The sequence below is a fragment of the Cydia strobilella genome, chromosome 6, assembly GCF_947568885.1.
Source record: "Cydia strobilella chromosome 6, ilCydStro3.1, whole genome shotgun sequence".
Classification (NCBI taxonomy): Eukaryota; Metazoa; Arthropoda; class Insecta; order Lepidoptera; family Tortricidae; genus Cydia; species Cydia strobilella.
Genome location: NC_086046.1, coordinates 10,075,688 through 10,094,629, shown reverse-complemented (window position 1 = coordinate 10,094,629; position 18,942 = coordinate 10,075,688). Strand labels below are relative to the sequence as shown.

The window sequence follows — 18,942 nt, the reverse complement described above, 5'->3', positions numbered from 1 at the left end:
TAAATGAAAAGTCAGTTTTCAGATGAAATAAAAAAACCGGCCAAGTGCGAGTCGGACTCGCGCACCGAGGGTTCCGTACTTTTTTAGTTTATGGCGGCAACAGAAAATCTGTGAAAATTTCAACTGTCTAGCTATCACACAGACGAACAGCGGAGTCTTAGTAATAGGGTCCCGTTTTTTACCCTTTGGGTACGGAACCCTAAAAACACGTCCCTATACCTTAGAAAATTAATTTTCTTTTGATACATAACATAAAATATCCCACTTGAATAGCATAGTTAAATAACGAACCAGATCGGCGTATCATTAGGTCCAGGAATTGTTAGGTGTGCCTATCGCGAACTAGTATTTAAGAATACATATCAAACGCGAGTGGATTTGCTTTACAATAATATTTGAGAATAGATCTTGAGACAGTTGGTTAAACATGACGCACAAACATTAGCTTATGTATGTCTTACGATGTATGAACCATTGTCGACACAGGTACCGACCATTCTTAAAACGTATTGCAATGAGATAAGGTCCACCAATGTTAAGCGTGTTGTTGTTGGTACAAAGCTACTACTAAAACTTAAACAATTAGTATCCATATGTATTCATCTCGAATAAATATGCAAAAAGATACAAAAAAAAACTAAATTCGTGTCTCGTTGAGACACGAATTATCACCATTACACAAAATGATCCAAATAATTACTTCGGTAGTTTAAATCAGCAACTCGCTTTGAGAACAGGATGTTCAATTAAATCCTTATAACACCTAACGGTATAATCGTTAAATGGACTAACGGAATAAGCGGGAATACTAACTCTTAATAATGGATTAATAACTATTCTTATTTCGCCTTTACGATTACAAAACTACTAAGGAATATAAAACTGAATGAAGATACCGTTTAAAATTGATTACGGATAAAAATAATACAACAACTTTGGTGTGAAAACTGACGCTTATTATTTTCTATTAAGGTTTCTACGTTTATTCATTCCTTCATGGCAGCTGTATACAGGCAATTCCATGGGCTATTATTATGACTTAATAGGCTGAGATGGACGCCAATACTTGGTATTAAACTAAACAATAATATATGCTAGGTTTTTTTTCGAAATGAGGGCGTTTAAAACGTAGGTACATAAATGGGCTCTTGCGCGGGAAGATGTTGCGCGTTAAGTTGTTACGCAATGGCATATTATATACTCTGGCACATCGACTTTGGAATTTAAAAAATGTAGACGCGAAGGGCCGAACTCCCATAGAAAACTAGAATTTCGCGCCTTATTCTACTAACAAGTTGGGTGTGTTTCAGTATAACTATTAACTAGGTTAAAATCATGTAATGTTCATTCACCAAGTGTTGCAGTGGGGTGTGGTGCGTCTGCACGTGCTGCACGGCGCTGACGTAGCGCGGGGCGCCGCTCGTCGGGTACTCGAGCCGCAGCACCGGCGGGTCTACACCCACCAGGTATCTAAAACCGAGCAGATTGTTTTGAGAAATTGCTCAATATTAACATTTTTTTACAAATAAATAAAACCAAGTGATATAATCCTACCTGTACTACTTTATTTTTTACTTTTTTGGTTCAAATAATGCAGTTATAATACCCTTCTTTCATACCCTTCTTTCTTTCTTGTATATTGTGAGATGAATAAATCATATCATATCATATCATTAACTGGGTGCCTAGCTAAGATAACAATCTTTCATCAACAAACGCCAAACGACAAGTATAAAATGTATCGGGATGACAGACTTTTTCAATTATCAAATTGGACAGGCGGCATACGAAGAGTTAAGTTTCGATGCGCGTTTTCTATCAACGATAATTAGCTTGGCTAGGCCCCCTGTACAAAATACTAAAAATGAGTAGGTTATTTGTGTCTCCGACCGTTTTAACAGGGTTATCAAGATGTTTATGGCGTATCGTACCTGTAGCGTCATAATATCATCTTTATGTAGCAGATTCCTAGCAATATCAGCGGGCGCCTAACCGCCGTTCATGTGTGCGGCGTGAAGCAGGCCAGCGACGAGTCCTCAGCACACCCTGCCCAACATCAACCCTGGATGTACTCACTCTGTGCCCAAGAACAGCACTTTCCTCGTGCGGCGTGGTGCTTGGCGAGCGGGTCTATGTACAGTAAGCTGCAGAGTGAAGTACATGACGTGAAGCAGGCGACGAGTCAACACACCCCCTAGCGTTGCCTCGGGATCTACTCACTCTGTGCCAAAGAACAGCAGTTTCCTCGTGCGCAGCGCATGCTCGGCGGCGTGGTGCTTGGCGGGCGGGTCGGCGCGCGCCCACGCCGCCGCCGGCTCCATGTACATGAGCGGCGTGAAGCCGGCCAGCGACGAGTCCTCGGCTAATCGCACCGACACGTAACCTGCCATAATAATATTCATACAATTGTAGGAACATTGAGTGGCGTGACGAGAATGGATAGGATAAGGAATGAGTATACAAGAGGAAGCCTGAAAGTTGCACGCGTAGTAGAAAAAGTAAGGGCGAATCGCCTAGCGAGGTACGGACATGTGTTGCGGAGGGATGAAAGTCATGTGACGAGAAAGGTGTTACGAATGAATGTGGAGGGAAGTAGCAGGAAAGGAAAACCGAGGAAAAGCTGTGTGAGAAAAGATATGAAACGAACGCAAGTTAATGATGAGATAACGGGAGACAGAGAGGTATTGAAGAAAAAGACAAGCTGCACCGACCCCAAGTGAATGGGATAAGGACAAGCGTTCTCGTTTTCTATCAAATCATCATTTTTTATCAAATTAATAAGATTATTCAACATGGACCATCATCCTTACTATGTATCAGGGTATACGCACACAGGCGACACGACTTATTGCCATCATCGCACTTCCAATAATTATCACACTTTTTTAAATAAAGGCTCGTAATCTAGAATTTATAAAGGAGCCAATTCACTCTTATATTTTGTTTTATCGTTCGATTTAATAAACTTGATTGTACTATAAAAGCGTTACATAAATAAATGTAATGTAAAAAGTTTTAACATGGTGATGTAGACTGCTTTTACGATAATATAATAGTAAATTGCATATTCTACCCTCACTTGTCTCATTTAGGCGTTTTAATATTAGATAAATACCTGTTATTATGAACCATCTATTATTCTATCTTCGGTATGAAGTTCATGTTACGTTTTATAAATTGCGTCTTTTAGGGATTATTATTCGAGCGTTTACAGTCGACTATATAAACTACATAATAACTCATAAATAACAGGGAACGCCAATAAGGCAAATGTGCAAAGCTCTAACGATCGAGGTTCGAAGATAAGAACCCAAAGCTCACGGAAACAAAAAAAAACCCTAAAAATATCAGTGTATTTTTTTTATTAATGCTACAAATATATATCACGATTGTCAGTTAAACTGGTAAATTTGGAATTAAATCTTCTTAGACTAAAGAAGTTTGAACGTATTATGCACCCTCTGACCCCTCTGTACTATCCCCCAAAATGTGCCCACGAAATCGACGCGACTGAAATGAGATTATTGTCATTTACCTTCGTTCGATTCGCTTTCCAACTCTATCGTCTTATCATCGAGGTCTTCCAGGATGTTCATGAGTTTCGCAAGCCAGTCCCATGGACTGCTTTCAGTTCTAAAACAAAAATGCATTTTATTCAATGTAAATATGTAAATCAACAAAAATTAAGGCAGTATATTTTTGAAAAACTATAAATGATAAATTAAAATAAAAGTTATTATATTAAAAAAAATACATTTAAATAATTTTATAATGCAACCTCAAACTTCAGTTTACTGCATACCACTGTAAGCATTCGAAGGAACTTACCCTATTTCGAAATTGTCGAAGGACGGCGGTGGATTCCAAACGCTACTGTGGCATAGCATCCAATCCGACCACACCTATACAAAAGAAACAAATAAAATTAAATGCTCCCGCCGCGACATGTACCTAGGGTGAAAAAACTAAAAAATGTTTCACTCTAAAATTAGCATAGGCGCCGTTCTGGGCGCCAATGGGGAGGATAAATATTGCAAAACAAAATAAAAAACGCCGTTTGAAAATACGTTTGTTTTAAGCTGCTTAATGACTAGGTCGGAATGTAGTTTGTAAAAGCAAGGCATTTATTGATTGCCTACCCATTTCATTACCTGCTAGTTACACTAAACTTTAACTAGAAGACTCAATAATAGTATTTTATGCAATCGTGATATAATAGAGAGCTTTTCAGTCGAGTACTGTGTTTAAGCAACGAAGCTTGCTGAGTTGCTTAACTAAGGTACTAGATTGAAAAGCTTGATTATATCACTATTGTATACAATACTTTTTCTACGAGACAAAAAAATAATACTTTCAACTAGTAGAATCATACCACCAAACCAAACCGAAACCAAAAGTATACAGCTAAGATATGCGAGCTGCCGCAGCCCGCGATACCTTCATACTCGTACGCGCGCCGGCCGCCGGGCCCGGCGCCCCCGGCGGGTTGGTCAACGACACCTCCTCGTAACTCATGAGGCCCTGGTACCTGCTCCGCGCTAAATTCAATTTTAAGACAGTTTTTTTCTCGATTTTGGCCACCGTAGCCTATGGAGACTAACAAGCAACGCTAAGCGGTTTTCGTAGGGTATGGATGTTGCTATATGAAGGGTGTCACATGCGCGTTTCTGACTTATGAAGCAATTGTTTCTACTACAACATAAAATAAAATGTTTTTGTTGGCCAACCAATCACAAAGCAGATGCGACGCAGCAGCGTGTTTAAGTAGGCTAATTTGCATTGAATCGAGTCTCCTTAAACAAGAAATATTTTATCGAAATATATGAAGTTCCATTTTTAAAATTTTTATAATGGACTAAACCGTATCGATAAAATTCTTATGCTTGAGTCGGAAGTGCCATATACTATCCAAGGTTGAAAAGAGTAAGGTTGTGGTGTTGCATGTGAAGTTGTAATACACAGATTATACTAGACGAGTAGAAAAATAAATAAAAAAATAAACCATTAGATTGTACTATAGCTATTATATTTCACATTTATTATGTCGTTCATTATTCCGCAGCAACAATCGGTTTCATAGCGCATCTTTTTTTCAAATATTGTAAAATAAAAGTTATTTTTAATTCTTTTAAGAGTACACTTATTTATAAAATAAATAAATAAATCTTTAATGCCAACCAACTGTATCATCGTACCCAGTAAAACTCTGTAGAAAATGGCGTTCAGATTTCACTTTTTTCATAAGCTTCAGTAAACCATTTCATTATAATTTTGTAGTATTTCACTTTTATACAAAAATACAAAAATTCTTTATTTAATAAATTAGCAATATATAATGATTTAAAGGGATGGAGCCGCCCAGTAAGCATAAGAATGCCTGTGTCGGGAGACACCGCTCTTCCCTAACTATGTTTTTACATAGAAACAATAACACGATTTATTTCGCTATATTCTAGTATTTGACATAACTTCGTGTGTAAACGAGTAACTGGGAACATACACTTTTATACATTAAATAGAATAAAAAGACAAACATACGCTACACTTATTTAATGCAAATCGCCATGCTAGGGTCCAAATAGCGAAAAATTGCGTTTGAAAATAAGTTTCCTGTTGCTAACCAAGTCAGAAAGTAGCTCTGTACGTTGCACATCCACTTAATTAATTAATTTGTTATTAGTTTCAGTTTCCATTAGTTTCAGTAACCCATTAAATGAGCTAGCTGAATATAGCTGTTAGGTCGGCTTCTAAGAGCGCGCGTAACCCGTAACGGTAAGCGCTAGGGCATCAGCCCACTTATAAATAAATTCACAGAGGTAACTAAGAACTAAAATCTAAGTACAGTTATGAAATTACGGTACTTTAGTAATTAAACTGAACGACTAAATTTTGACGACCGGTCTGGCCTAGTGGGTAGTGACCCTGCCTGTGAAGCCGATGGTCCTGGGTTCGAATCCCGGTAAGGGCATTTATATGTGTAATGAGCACAGATATTTGTTCCTGAGTCATGGTTGTTTTCTATGTATTTAAGTATTTATATATTATATATATCGCTGTCTGAGTACCCATAACACAAGCCTCCTTGGGGTTACCGTGGGACTTAGTCAATCTGTGTCAGAATGTCCTATAATGTCCTATAAATCAGATTGGTAAACGGGTCTCCTAAATTTTATTTCACAACTGCGTGCCAGCTCCTGGGATACATGGCGACTGTGCGATCAGCAACAGTTAGGCTTCACCTGCCAACTATACTCATAAATTATTGCCTATTTTAATGCAGTTAGGAGAAACTGTATGTGGACCTGCGATTTTAGGGGCCTGGCAGCATCACATCGAACATTAGCAAGGACCCGCACACTAACGTTATGAAACAAATATTCCGTACCTTGATAGCTGGCAGAAGAAGCAGCGCGTCAGCGTGGTGCTGCGATTGCACCGGCTCCGGCAGCAACGCGCAGCAGCGCTCCAGCATCGCGCCAAACATCAGCAGGGATACGCCCAGCGCACAATCTAGCCATGCGGAGCGCCCCGACGCATTGCTCCCTGCACAAACAAATACAAATACATATTGACAACTATATACAATAACAAGTCGGTACAAAGTCTTACATAATAAAAATAAAAATTTCCGACAATCCCGTACGTGTTAAAAAACGCTCTTATTATTTGGTGTTTCAGAAACCCGCATAGATATGTAACAAGTAATTTGAACAACTTCGCAATATAAAAGCTTTCAAGTAATAACACAATAACAGCATCCGCGACTTGAACTCACGGCCGGCCTCTGGATTCTTGGAGTTCAAGTCTCACCCACGGAAGTAATTTTTCCACTTTTAAATTTATTCTAAGCATAATAGCATCGTTCGCAGACGTTTGTGCTTGTTAAAAATTAATTTAGCATACCTGACATCAAAATTATCATGTTTATCATGGTAAATATCGTATTTTTTCTTCTCTGACTCCAAGTGGTGAGATAGATAACTTGATAGATGGAAATAAACTTGGTCTCTTGTGGCCGTGGTATCAAGGAAGCGCTAATGTAATACCAAGAGTAGGCACTGTTCGGGGAAGGATGTACCCCGAGTCATCCCGTAGAGTCCTCAGTCCCGTAACGCCCTGTAACTGGTCTGCGGCGTGATTCAATTAAATAACAGGCTTAGTGCCAGTTGCACCATCCGCACTTGACAGGCTGATCAACGTCACCCGGCGCGCCGCGGCAGTTTACTATGAAACTCTCCATACAATAAAATTTAGCGAACTCTAACGATCACAAACAGTTGGTGCTACCGACCCTAAGTACGCCATGGAGTGCAATTCAACCCCATAAAAGTTAAAAGGAATCTGTCTAATAGGTAGTCCAAGCAATAACTGTATTTTATGGTTTTGTGTATAAAACTTTACACCAAAAACATTAAATGACATCCTGTTATTTAAAAAGATCGTATATATTCAACCCACGATGTGGAGTCCTGTTAAAATACTTCAACATAAAATTATACCCGAGACAAGTTCCAGGAATCAGCGTATTTTTGTAGGGATTTCCACAAGCCTGGCGATAAGGAAAGTTAGCATGACCAGTAATTGCATAATTACATTAAAGAATCTCGACTGTATCCTATTATATTCCGGTTTCTGTTTTGAAGCGAGCGAACCATAATCAATCAGAGACTTTACTACGTATTATTATATTTTCTCGTTTACGTGATTAAACTGCCACGGATACTACTCGTAGCCTACAGTTTTCGCAAACGTAAAACCATTTTTATTTTTTATTTCCATTTCTAGCAACACGTTCGACAAGTTCCTCAACTAAATTACCAAAGCAATCTAGACTAGAGGTGCGATTAAGCTTAGGAGTCATTCGCCGGTCCACTTGTCAGGGAAGTGCAAAGCATGGGCATTAAATGAGTGATTGGGATGCCTCGCTGGACTCGACTCGGTCGCTCGCCGACTCGAGCCGGTCAGGTATAAATAGAGAGCTAAAAATACACAGCACGGATTGCACCTGCGACGCAATAGCGCGCTGTTATCTAAGATATCTTCAATAAACATGACTTCCACGCCAACCGTTCGACCATATCGATTACGCGTCCAATACCCGATACAACTTTATGGCGAGGATTATTTAAGACAGTTGTAAAGTTTCTCAAATTGATTTAAAGGCGCGTATACAATCAGTTGTAATTTATTTATGAAATAATCCAAAACATCATTACGCGCAATGGTGTAAAAGAGAGGTCGTCACTGCGGCTTAGGCGCGTCAGTTTGTTGAACCTGTCTCCGTCAAATGTGCGCGGTGCATTGGAGCGGGGCGCGGGCGCAGACAGCGGCAGCGCGGTGCATCAACCTCCGATAACTTGTAATTTGTAATTACAAGCCTTTACTGCGCCCGGACGGAGCCACAGGAAATAACCACATTTACAAGCACATTTTATACATTAATTTCGCCAATTGACTACCTTGCTAATCAATGCCAGCTAGATATTGTATCTCTTAGAATAACAATAACCTTGGTTATTGCATAAATAATAACTTATACGAGTATTTCTCGTAACATTTCACAAGCAGGCAAGAACCGGCTTCGCTAAACTCTCGTCTACCTCCAAAACCGGACCGGACCGGAGTCGGACTCGCCCACCGAGGGTTCCGTACTTTTTAGTATTTCTTGTTGTAGCGGCAACAGAAATACATCATCTGTGAAAATTTCAACTGTTTATGAGATACAGCCTGGTGACAGACAGACGGACAGCAGTCTTAGTAATAGGGTCCCGTTTTTACCCTGTAGGTAATGAACCCTAAAAATGTTACTTTTCGAAAGGAAATCTACGTGTTACATTAAAAATATTGAAATCGCTGTAGTTAGGTATGCCTATAAAATTTGAGAAGTTCCCGGAAGGCTCCCGTCATCACGTCATCAGATCCTGACGCGATGACAATGGGACCTACTAGAATTGAGATTTTTTTTTGAAGTCTGTTAAAACGCAATAAAACTCATTTTTAGTATATATATCAAAAAACGGAACCCTTAAAGATTCGTCATGTCTGTCTGTCTGTCTGTCCGTCCACATGTCACAGCCACTTTTTTCTGAAACTATAAGAGCTATACTGTTGAAACTTGGTAAGTAGATGTATTCTGTGAACCGCATTAAGATTTTCACACAAAATTAGAAAAAAAAAAACCAATAAATTTTGGGGGTTCCCCATACTTAGAACTTAAACTGAAAGGATAGGTCTTCAAAAATGATATTGAGGTTTCTAATATCATTTTTTCTAAACTGAATAGTTTGCGCGAGAGACACTTTCCAAAGTGGTAAAATGCACTTGGCCGGTTTTTTATCACTACACCTTATAAAACAAAGTCCCCCGCGGGTCTGTCAGTGTGTATGTGTTAGCGATAATCTCAAAAAATACTGAACAGATTCTCATGCGGTTTTGACCTATCAATAGAGTGATTCTTGAGGAAGGTTTCGATGTATAATTTATTAAGGTTTTGCGAAACCCGTGCGAAGCCGGGACGGGTCGCTAGTTCATGATAAATAGTTGATAAATTACTTAATATAATTGATAAATAGGGTAATTCCAGGATAGATGCCCCACTTTTTTAAATAGCTTTATAACTCAATAATTCATAATTTTATAGCTATGTGTCCTATACGTATGATAACTATGGTCCTTAAACTATTATTTTACTGTACTTGTTTTTATATAAGTTGCACAGATTTTGTTTAAATCGTGTTTTTGTTAAAAGTTATCAGTATTTTACATTCATTCTTTTGAAAACGTCGTCGTCGTGTTCTAGACGGTATTCCAGATGTTCTGATTATATCGTTCACCATTTTTCTCCCTTCTTAATTTGGGGATGTTCTTGGGGCATCTATACCGATCAAAAATCGGGGCAACTATACTTTTTGCAGAGAATAGATGTCTTTTTTAATTAAATATTAAGTAATAATAAAATGAGAATAAAATATTTTTATCCATGCAGCTTAAGCTTCAGTGCACCCACACATTTTTTTTCTGTAGTCCATACGGCAAGGTAGGTAAATAGTTCAGTACAGATTCACAGGGGGGTAAAAAATTTCGAATATATACCGGCTGTCATGTTTAATAAGGATCAAACGAAGGCCAATGATAGACGGCCTGAAAAGCTTCTGATTTGACCCCCTTGCATGTTCAGTGAAAATTAATGGTTTCGAAGAAATCAACATAATTTGGCTCCGTATATTGATACAGTCTTCAGTCAACTCTGGTTAATATAAGTATAGTAGATCCTGTTCCCCTGACCATTATTTGGACAGGGCTATATTCATAGTTGTTTGAAATAATCAAGTTACGTAAGTTAGGTAAGCGTAAGCATGCTTCGTCAAGAACATAATAGCGGTGATTTTTCCAAAACAAAAAAAAAGACACGTGATGAAATCGGTAGGACTACATTGGCCTATGATCTGTAACTACAGAAAGCGTACGCGGTAGAGGGAGAGTACCACTTAACAAAAATACTAAAAAAAAGACACGTGATGAAATCGGTAGGACTACATTGGCCTACGATCTGTAGGTACAGAAAGCGTACGCGGTATAGGGAGAGTAACACTTAACAAAAATACTAAAAATACTAAAAAAAGACACGTGATGAAATCGGTAGGACTACATTGGCCTACGATCTGTAGGTACAGAAAGCGTACGCGGTATAAAGAGAGTACCACTTAACAAAAATACTAAAAATACAAAAAAAATACACGTGATGAAATCGGTAGGACTACATTGGCCTATGATCTGTAGGTACAGAAAGCGTACGCGGTATAGGGAGAGTACCACTTAACAAAAATACTAAAAATACTAAAAAAAAGACACGTGATGAAATCGGTAGGACTACATTGGCCTATGATCTGTAGATACAGAAAGCGTACGCGGTATAGGGAGAGTACCACTTAACAAAAATACTAAAAATGCAAAGATGTGGGTTCGAGTCCCACGTTAGCCAGAATTGATCACAGTTAATCTTTTCATTGTGATTTACAATTTATAAATACTAAGTAAATATATATCGGTAAAAGATATTAATAAACAATAAATATTAACCCTAGGAAGGAATGCCATTAAGAAACTATAAATAATCATATTTATCCCTTAATTAGACACGCAAGTCCGCGTGCATATGTACATGTGACTATTTTTCCACAAGGTCGCACCCCGAGTCCCGTCTTCGCGAACGTTAGTGCTTAGTTCCAGAAATAGAAGGTAATAAGCTTAAAAACGAGTTACCAACTTGTGAGAAGGTAATGCAAAAACACAGACTACCTCCTATAGACTCTACATTATGCAAGGTCGAATCAAAACTAAAAAAGAATCGGCTACCATACATAGAGGAGAATCCTCCAATCAATGCACACAGGTAAATGTTACTACAGAGCAGCACCTAGTTACTAGCGTGAAGTATCATGTCAAGTATAAGTTTTCGATTTAGGCTTACAAGGTTGGCCGATCCTCCAGTGCGTGTATGAACGCACAGAAGTGTATATGACCCTTAGAGTCCCTTAGAGTAGGGAGTAACTCCCTTGCTCCGTCTCGTGAGTAAAGTAAGCGATCCGTGTACAAAAACGGGCTACGGGATAGTTAACTCTGGACGCCCTTCTATATTTATAATCCCAGTGTAACAGGACTGGGTGAGTTTAAGACCGCTTTATTACGATAATAATAATGTATTTTTAATATAAAATAAAATAAAAGCGACAGTATTTTTATGACACGCAATGACAGAGGAAAATATTTGACGTCCAGATAAAATACGCGATTTGCAGATACAATATGACGTGTTCAGTGGCGTAGCGTGAACCAATCTAGACGTGGCCCTTTTCAATGTGTTCTCCAAGTTAATAAAAAGGTTGGCTTTGCGAGGCCCCCCCTAAGTGCGAGGCTGTGGGCGAAGGCCCCATTCGCCCACACCTAGCTACGCTACTGGAGGTGTTTTCCCTAGTTAAAAGTGTTAAAACTAGTTTTCCGTAACGTCTTTATGAGTGCGGTTTCACTAATCTCAAAACTGGAATTCAAGACCAAAAAATCAACGACAGATACGTCACTGTCAAAAGTGTCAAAGTCACTTATGTCACTGTCAAGTAAACATTTTCGCCAACCTTTTTGCAATGTGCTTCTTTATATTGGCTTCATCACTATTGATAAACAAGGTATTTTTTTTTGTCTAAAAATGGTACAACTTTTGTCGCTGGCTCTTATTTATTTTTACCAGACAACTAACATCAAGACATTTCTAAAGAACTTTAAATTCACGATTTCACTTAGTGTTTTTTCATCAAAGATAATCTTATTTTTATTTTTATAAAAAGGAACACTTATTTAGAGTTAAATAATAACTTAAATGTATTAATTACATCTAAGCTTGTTCTTAACTGCAGTTCGTAAAGTATCGCACCAAATGTTATGAATACTCGAAGTGTTGCAAGTGCTATATCAGCTTTGCGACTAAAAATCACGGACGTTTTTGTTTTTATTAGGACGGTTTGTATTTATGTACTTAATGATAAATAAATACAATTACTTCTTTAACCCTTAAATGCATGATTTTTTCTTTTTGCCTGAAATTAATATATGTCTTACATAATTGTTTACTGATTCTAGGAAAAATAAAAATATAAATTAAAACATCGATTTTCACTGCTTAACCAGTATTAGAATTTACATAGGGTAAATAATAATTTATGTAAATTTATACAATTATTGGTAAAAGATATAAAAAATCTTACTACCATTAGAAATTTATACTATTTGTAATATACCTATAATAAAGATTTTAAATATAAATAATTACAAACCCCGAAAAAACCGCCTAAATTACATATAAAAAATCATTAAATTTTCCCAATTTTCCGCCATTTCGTGTTAAAAGAAATGTAATTTTTTTAAACTTAAATACTGCGCAAATTTCAATAAAACGAAGGAAAGTGTATTAATTTACGATCAAAATAATTATACAGGACCAAATAGAGTTTACCTAATTATGCATAAAATTATATGTTTTTTGTTGTGTACATACATACATCACTATGCATTTAAGGGTTAAATCATAGGATTAAAATGACCAATAAATAAATTATCTTAACGTGTTTTTTTTTTGTAAAAAAGGAAAATACTATTGCACTAACATTTTGTTGCAGTGGCAACCTTGTGGTAGATTTTTTGGTCTTGAATTCCAGTTTCGGGTATAGTCCATATAAAAATTAACTGCCAATTTTCCATTAACAATAACTTTACATTCCAATAGGGTGTTAACGGTTGACATTTCTAGAATGAATATCAACTGTAGGTAACATATACTACGCTCTATAGTGTTTTTCAAATTTCAAACTCGATAGGTGGGCTGACACATGCTGCTCATTGAGGGATTATAGGGTATAGGGATATTAGGGGATGACAGTGCACATTTGAAACGATTTTTTACGATTCTCGATTAAATCTGCAAAGGGCATATAATCGATTCTATTAATGATGACTTATATTTTTAATTATACATCTTCACAATGTGACGCGACTGAAACGATTTGACGCGATGGCAGAACGATTCATACTATAAGTAGTCAAACTCTATTGCAATTGAGTCCCGTTTTACATAATGAAACTAGACGTGATTTTTTATTTTTATAACATAATAATATATACATATATTGGTGATTTGTGTCTATTTTTACAAGCTCTTTATTAACTTGCAATGTACCTATGTATGTATGTATTTACGGGTCAAATCTTGCAAGTTAAATTTGACTCGCATCCCGACTTCCATTGAAGCTGAAAATTTGCATACATATGTAAGTCGGGTGACAATGCAATATTATGATACCATCGAGCTGATCTGATGATGGAGACAGGAGGTGGCCATAGGAACTGTGATAAAACAACTAAACCTAGTCATAGTCATTTATTCATATAACAATATACATTGCGTTTGAATTTCACATTATATCACAATTACAATTTTATAAATAACAATTAAAAATTAAAGTATTACAACTATCTAACATAATAACAATTTGGCTTATAATAAAATAATAAATAATAATTTCCAAGTCTATGTCAATTCACCTAAATTAATTATTCGTTACTATTGATTATGTCAGAAAAAAAGAGAAAAAAAAACGATTCATTAATACTATATTGTACTCTGAGCTGACAAAAATCATCAACCGAATAAAAGCACTTCTTTAACAAATAAGTTTTGAGACAATTTTTAAACAAATTTAATTTAGTGACTGTCTTCAAATCGGATGGCAATCTATTGAATAGAGTAACTGCCTGGTAAGCTGAAGAGTGTTTGACCACTTGCAGTTTAGTGGTTATTATTTGTGGTAAGTCCTTCCTTCTGGTTTCCAATCGCTTTTGTCTTTCTTCCAACGTTTCAATGCAGTTAAGGTACTTTATAAGGTCGCTATGAATCACAAGAATATAGACACTAGGTACTGTGAGAATTTCAAACTTATTAAAATAAGTTTTACATGATGTCATCTGAGAAATTCTGGCTATTGTTCTGATAGCTCTCTTCTGGGCCACAAAGGCAGACTGAATGTTGTAAAGGTAGCTGTTACCCCAGAATTTAACGTTGTACCTAATTTTAGATTCGACCAACGCTCGATATACCATTATTAGTTGAGCCGTATTGCTTCTTTTCTAAGGCTTCTTAGTGCATAACAGGCCGAACTTATAGAGTTGACTAGTGACGATAGTTCTTCTTTCCAACACAAACTCGAATCAATCCTGACTCCGAGAAATTTAACGCAATTCACTTGTTGAATTTCAACTCCATTTGATGAAACCTGCAGACTGTCTTTATTTCTCGAAGTGGTTTTAAACAGTAAAGCATTGGTCTTGGCACAATTCAGTTTGAGGTTGTTTGTGCTGAACCAGGTATTTAGAGCTTGCAGAGTAAAGTTGACATTGTAGCTCAGCTGTATCATGTTCTCCGCCGATACTATAGCGTTGGTGTCATCCGCATAGACCACAAGTTTTACATCCGGAACAGAATTCCCTATGAATGACACTAGGTCATTGATAAAAATTATAAAGAAGATAGGACCCAGGATCGATCCTTGTGGAACTCCTCTTTCCAACTTGGTTATTTTTGATCTATGTACCGTTTTTTTTGCTGTCTTGAGTCCATTGAACCTCAACGAACTGTTGCCTGTTTGCAAGGTAAGACCTAAAAAGGTCAAACATTTTCCCTCTTATGCCGTAGTGTTCCAATTTTGCAAGCAGAACTTCATGGTCAACGGTGTCAAAAGCAGACCTAATTGTGTTTGGGGTTTTTAGAATTGTCTCGATAAGTATTAGTTGCCTGTGGAAAAAAAAGTACAGTCAGCGATAAAAGCTTGTACCAAAAATGATTTTTTTTATAACATTTAAAACTTTCGCGTTTTGAACACATATTAAATCACATTTACGATCGGGTTACAGGAGTTGTGCGAGAAGCGATTGAAATCAAGAAGCACCCCAGAAATTTTAATAGGGAAGATGGTTTTAACTTATCGGCAACTTGGGGACCAGTGATCCAGAAGTTAAAGCCAAGGGATCTATCTTTGGATGTGTGCGCGGATGTTGTCAGTGTTGCGTGTCGGACTATTGACAATAATTAACATTTATGTGTAGTGGGTGGTTTGAAATGTGATGTCTACCCTAAACTTTAGATACACTTTTCGTCGGGAAGTCACACAAATTTCTGTTTTGACATTTTGCTGAGACGTCAGTTAGACGCGACCACGACCAGTGAAACCAGCCGGGCTAGCGCATGATTGGCGCGAGAGTATCTCGCCGCGACATAGACCACCCGTCCCCCTTTAATTCATACAGTTAGTAAAAGACGGGTAGACTATCTCGCGGCGAGATAATGTCGCGTCAATCATGTGCTCGGCCTACTGTGTCGAAACGTCGGTAAATAAAGATAACAAAATAAATTCGCTATAGACCCGATCGTAACTGTGATTTAATAAATGATTTTTTTTGCCAAAAACTTATTATAAGATATTCTAAGCTACGAAGATATGTATTTTTGGTCTTTTTGAGATCAAGTTATTTTTGTTAAAAAATAATTGGTCTCAAACGTCAACGGCATTGAATGAAAAAAAAATTAAAATGTCATCGTACCCTTCGTGTTTGAAAAATACTATAACAATATAATGTCAAAGTTATGAGACATAATATGCTCTTTAATTATCTTACAAAAACACGCCTTAGACGAATCTAATACAGCTACTTAACACGTAATGGCGCTGTAATAAATTATTGAAAAAAATTAATATCGCTCATTTATCATATGCGAGTCAAGCAAGGGCTAACGAAATCTGCATAAGTGAGCTCTCCGACTATGCATAGGTTGTTACGGATCTTACGGTCATGTTTTCGAGATCTCTTCTCTACACGCTTGCGAGTAGCCATGCATTGTAGCCAACCGTTGGGAATTGTTTGATAGAACCGTGACGTCCGAAAACAAAAAGTCGTATGTAACTATTAACTTCCTATTATGATATGATTATATTATGATATGAATTTCCGCAGTCAGTTTCTAATTTAAGATAGCTGAGTTTTAAGACTAAAACTTTAAGACCCTGTGGGGATGCGGAAAAACTTACCATGTAATATTTATTGGTTCTAATGACTCCTTGTGGAGCGCCCACTGGTTAACACACGGCAGCACTTGGGAACAACACGCGGCGGCACTTGGGGATCCCCTTTTTGGTTTTCTTAAATATTATAATTATATTTGCATGCGATATCGACCGATCGTATTAGAGAATTTTATTGACATGTGTTACACTTATTTTTTTGCCTTGCCGTCAAAAAGTTGAAGCCCCGACAAGGAGGTCAGAATATATTCTTCACTATAAAGGTTTTATATGTGGCGCAAACATTCCCCCGGCCTTGAAAGGAATAACTTTCAAAGAACATTTGAAACAAATCAATTACCACATAATAGCATCCTTATTGCTCAGAGATAACGAAATTGACATTAACAAATTAGGCCTACATAATGTAATAAAAATAACTAATTACTAATAGAAATATATTAAGTATATTATTGAGAAGGCAATGGACATAATTTGACTAAAGGTCTTTTAAGAGTGCCTGATTTTGTTTTAACCAAAGCAATTCTTGCAATACCGTCCTTGCCAGGAAAGAGTTGAGTTATAAGACCTAATGGCCAATGTAGAGGCATAACATTCTCTTGAAGGATGACTACAACTGTTCCTTCCTTAACAGGCTGAGAAGGAGTATTCCATTTTTGTCTGGTTTGCACTCATCGCACCACCTCTTCCAAAATGATTGAGTTAAACGATCTAATAATTAATATCTTTGCAAAAGATGATCAGATGTAACCTCCGCAACAGACGCAGTTGGAAGATATTTCAATGGAGTAACATTAAGAAAATGAGCTGGTGTCAAAGCGGAAGGTTCAGCTGGATCAGAGCTCAACACGGACAGTGGCCTAGAATTTAATAAAGCCTCAATTTCACACAAAACTGTCATCAATTCCTGAAATGACGAGATTTGTTTACCTATAGTACGAAACAAGTGTGATTTGACGCATTTAACGTTACTTTCCCAACATCCTCCAAAATGTGGAGCACTAGGAGGAATAAATTGCCAAATTATTTTGTTGGCTGCCAGTTCATTTTGCCAAGCGTCTTGATACTCATTCGCAAGGAAATTATGAAGTTCTTGCAAATACGTATGGGCTCCTTGGAAGTTGGTTCCGTTATCGCTGTACATATATTTTACAGGACCACGTCTGGATAAAAACCGCTTTAATGCTGACATAAAACTTGCTGTACTTAAGTCGGTTGCAAGTTCTAAATGAATTGCTCGTGTTGTGAGACATGTGAATAAGCCCAAATAAACCTTTTGACTCTTCACTCCTCTTCGTCGAACAGGCGTACAATATAAAGGACCAGCGTAATCGCAACCAGTATGGATAAAGGCTTTCTCAACTTGATTTACCCTACATGCTGGTAAATCTGCCATCATTGGGCAGTTAGCCTTTGGCTTGGTCCGGAAGCAGAAATTGCATAAATGAATCCGATGACGAATAATACATCGAGCTGCTATGATCCAGAATCGATGACGCAGAATAGATATAAGAGTTTCAGGTCCTGCATGTAAATGGCGTCGATGATAATAATCGACTAGTAGGTTAATGATGTGATCACGACGTGGCAATAACAAAGGATGTTTATAATCGTAATCTTCATTAGAATTACTGAGACATCCTCCGACACGAAGGGGATCTTCAATAAATGGCTTCAGGCTTGCCAAAGCCCTTGTAAACCCTTTTTTCAAGGTCATGTCTAAAATATGTTGATTGAAATAAACCCTTTGTAGAGCTCGTACGATTTCCAGTTCAGCTGCTGTTAAGTCATCAGCACTAATAGGACCTTTAGGTAATCGTTTCATAAATTTCAAGATATAAGCAACTGTGCGTACATATCTAATCCATGACGAGAATCGTTTCGACAAATCATAAACTATATTGTCGTTCGAATTGTCGCAAGTCATTAAAGAAACAGTTTTTTCTTCAGGAACGTTGACTTCGTCTGGTACGAACGCTTGAATCGGCCATTCAGTTTTCGGCAGTTTCATCCATGGAGGACCTGATAGCCATAGAGAATGGTTCACCAGTTGACCTGGAGTTAAGCCTCTAGACAGGCAGTCGCTTGGATTTTCTGTTCCCTTGATATGATAAAAATGATCGCTTGACAAGTTCTCTTGGATCTTAGTAACACGATTGGCCACAAAAGTTTGCCATCGATGAGGCGACGAATGAATCCAACAGAGTGTTACTGTTGAATCGGAAAAGGCTAACACAGATTTGATTTTGTATCTGCTTGAGTAGGTGTCAACCACCCTTTTCATCAGTTGTGACAATAGCAATGCTGCGCATAATTCCAG

The 18,942-nt window shown here is 37.5% G+C and overlaps 1 protein-coding gene and 1 long non-coding RNA gene across 2 annotated transcripts in view; one reads left to right on the top strand and one right to left on the bottom strand.

Moving 5' to 3' along the window:
* Positions 1–9,153, top strand: part of LOC134742427 (uncharacterized) — a 273,514-nt gene extending 264,361 nt beyond the window's left edge. The window contains exon 2 of the long non-coding RNA XR_010127930.1: positions 9,076–9,153. This is a non-coding gene — a long non-coding RNA (uncharacterized LOC134742427). The remainder of the gene's footprint in view (positions 1–9,075) is intronic.
* Positions 1–18,942, bottom strand: part of LOC134742353 (telomerase-binding protein EST1A) — a 70,866-nt gene that overhangs the window by 14,046 nt on the left and 37,878 nt on the right. The window contains exons 15-19 of the mRNA XM_063675413.1: positions 6,386–6,543; positions 3,829–3,902; positions 3,536–3,633; positions 2,221–2,383; positions 1,353–1,470 (exon numbers count right to left, since the gene is read on the bottom strand). Coding sequence (XP_063531483.1) covers positions 1,353–1,470; positions 2,221–2,383; positions 3,536–3,633; positions 3,829–3,902; positions 6,386–6,543 — 611 coding nt within the window. The remainder of the gene's footprint in view (positions 1–1,352; positions 1,471–2,220; positions 2,384–3,535; positions 3,634–3,828; positions 3,903–6,385; positions 6,544–18,942) is intronic.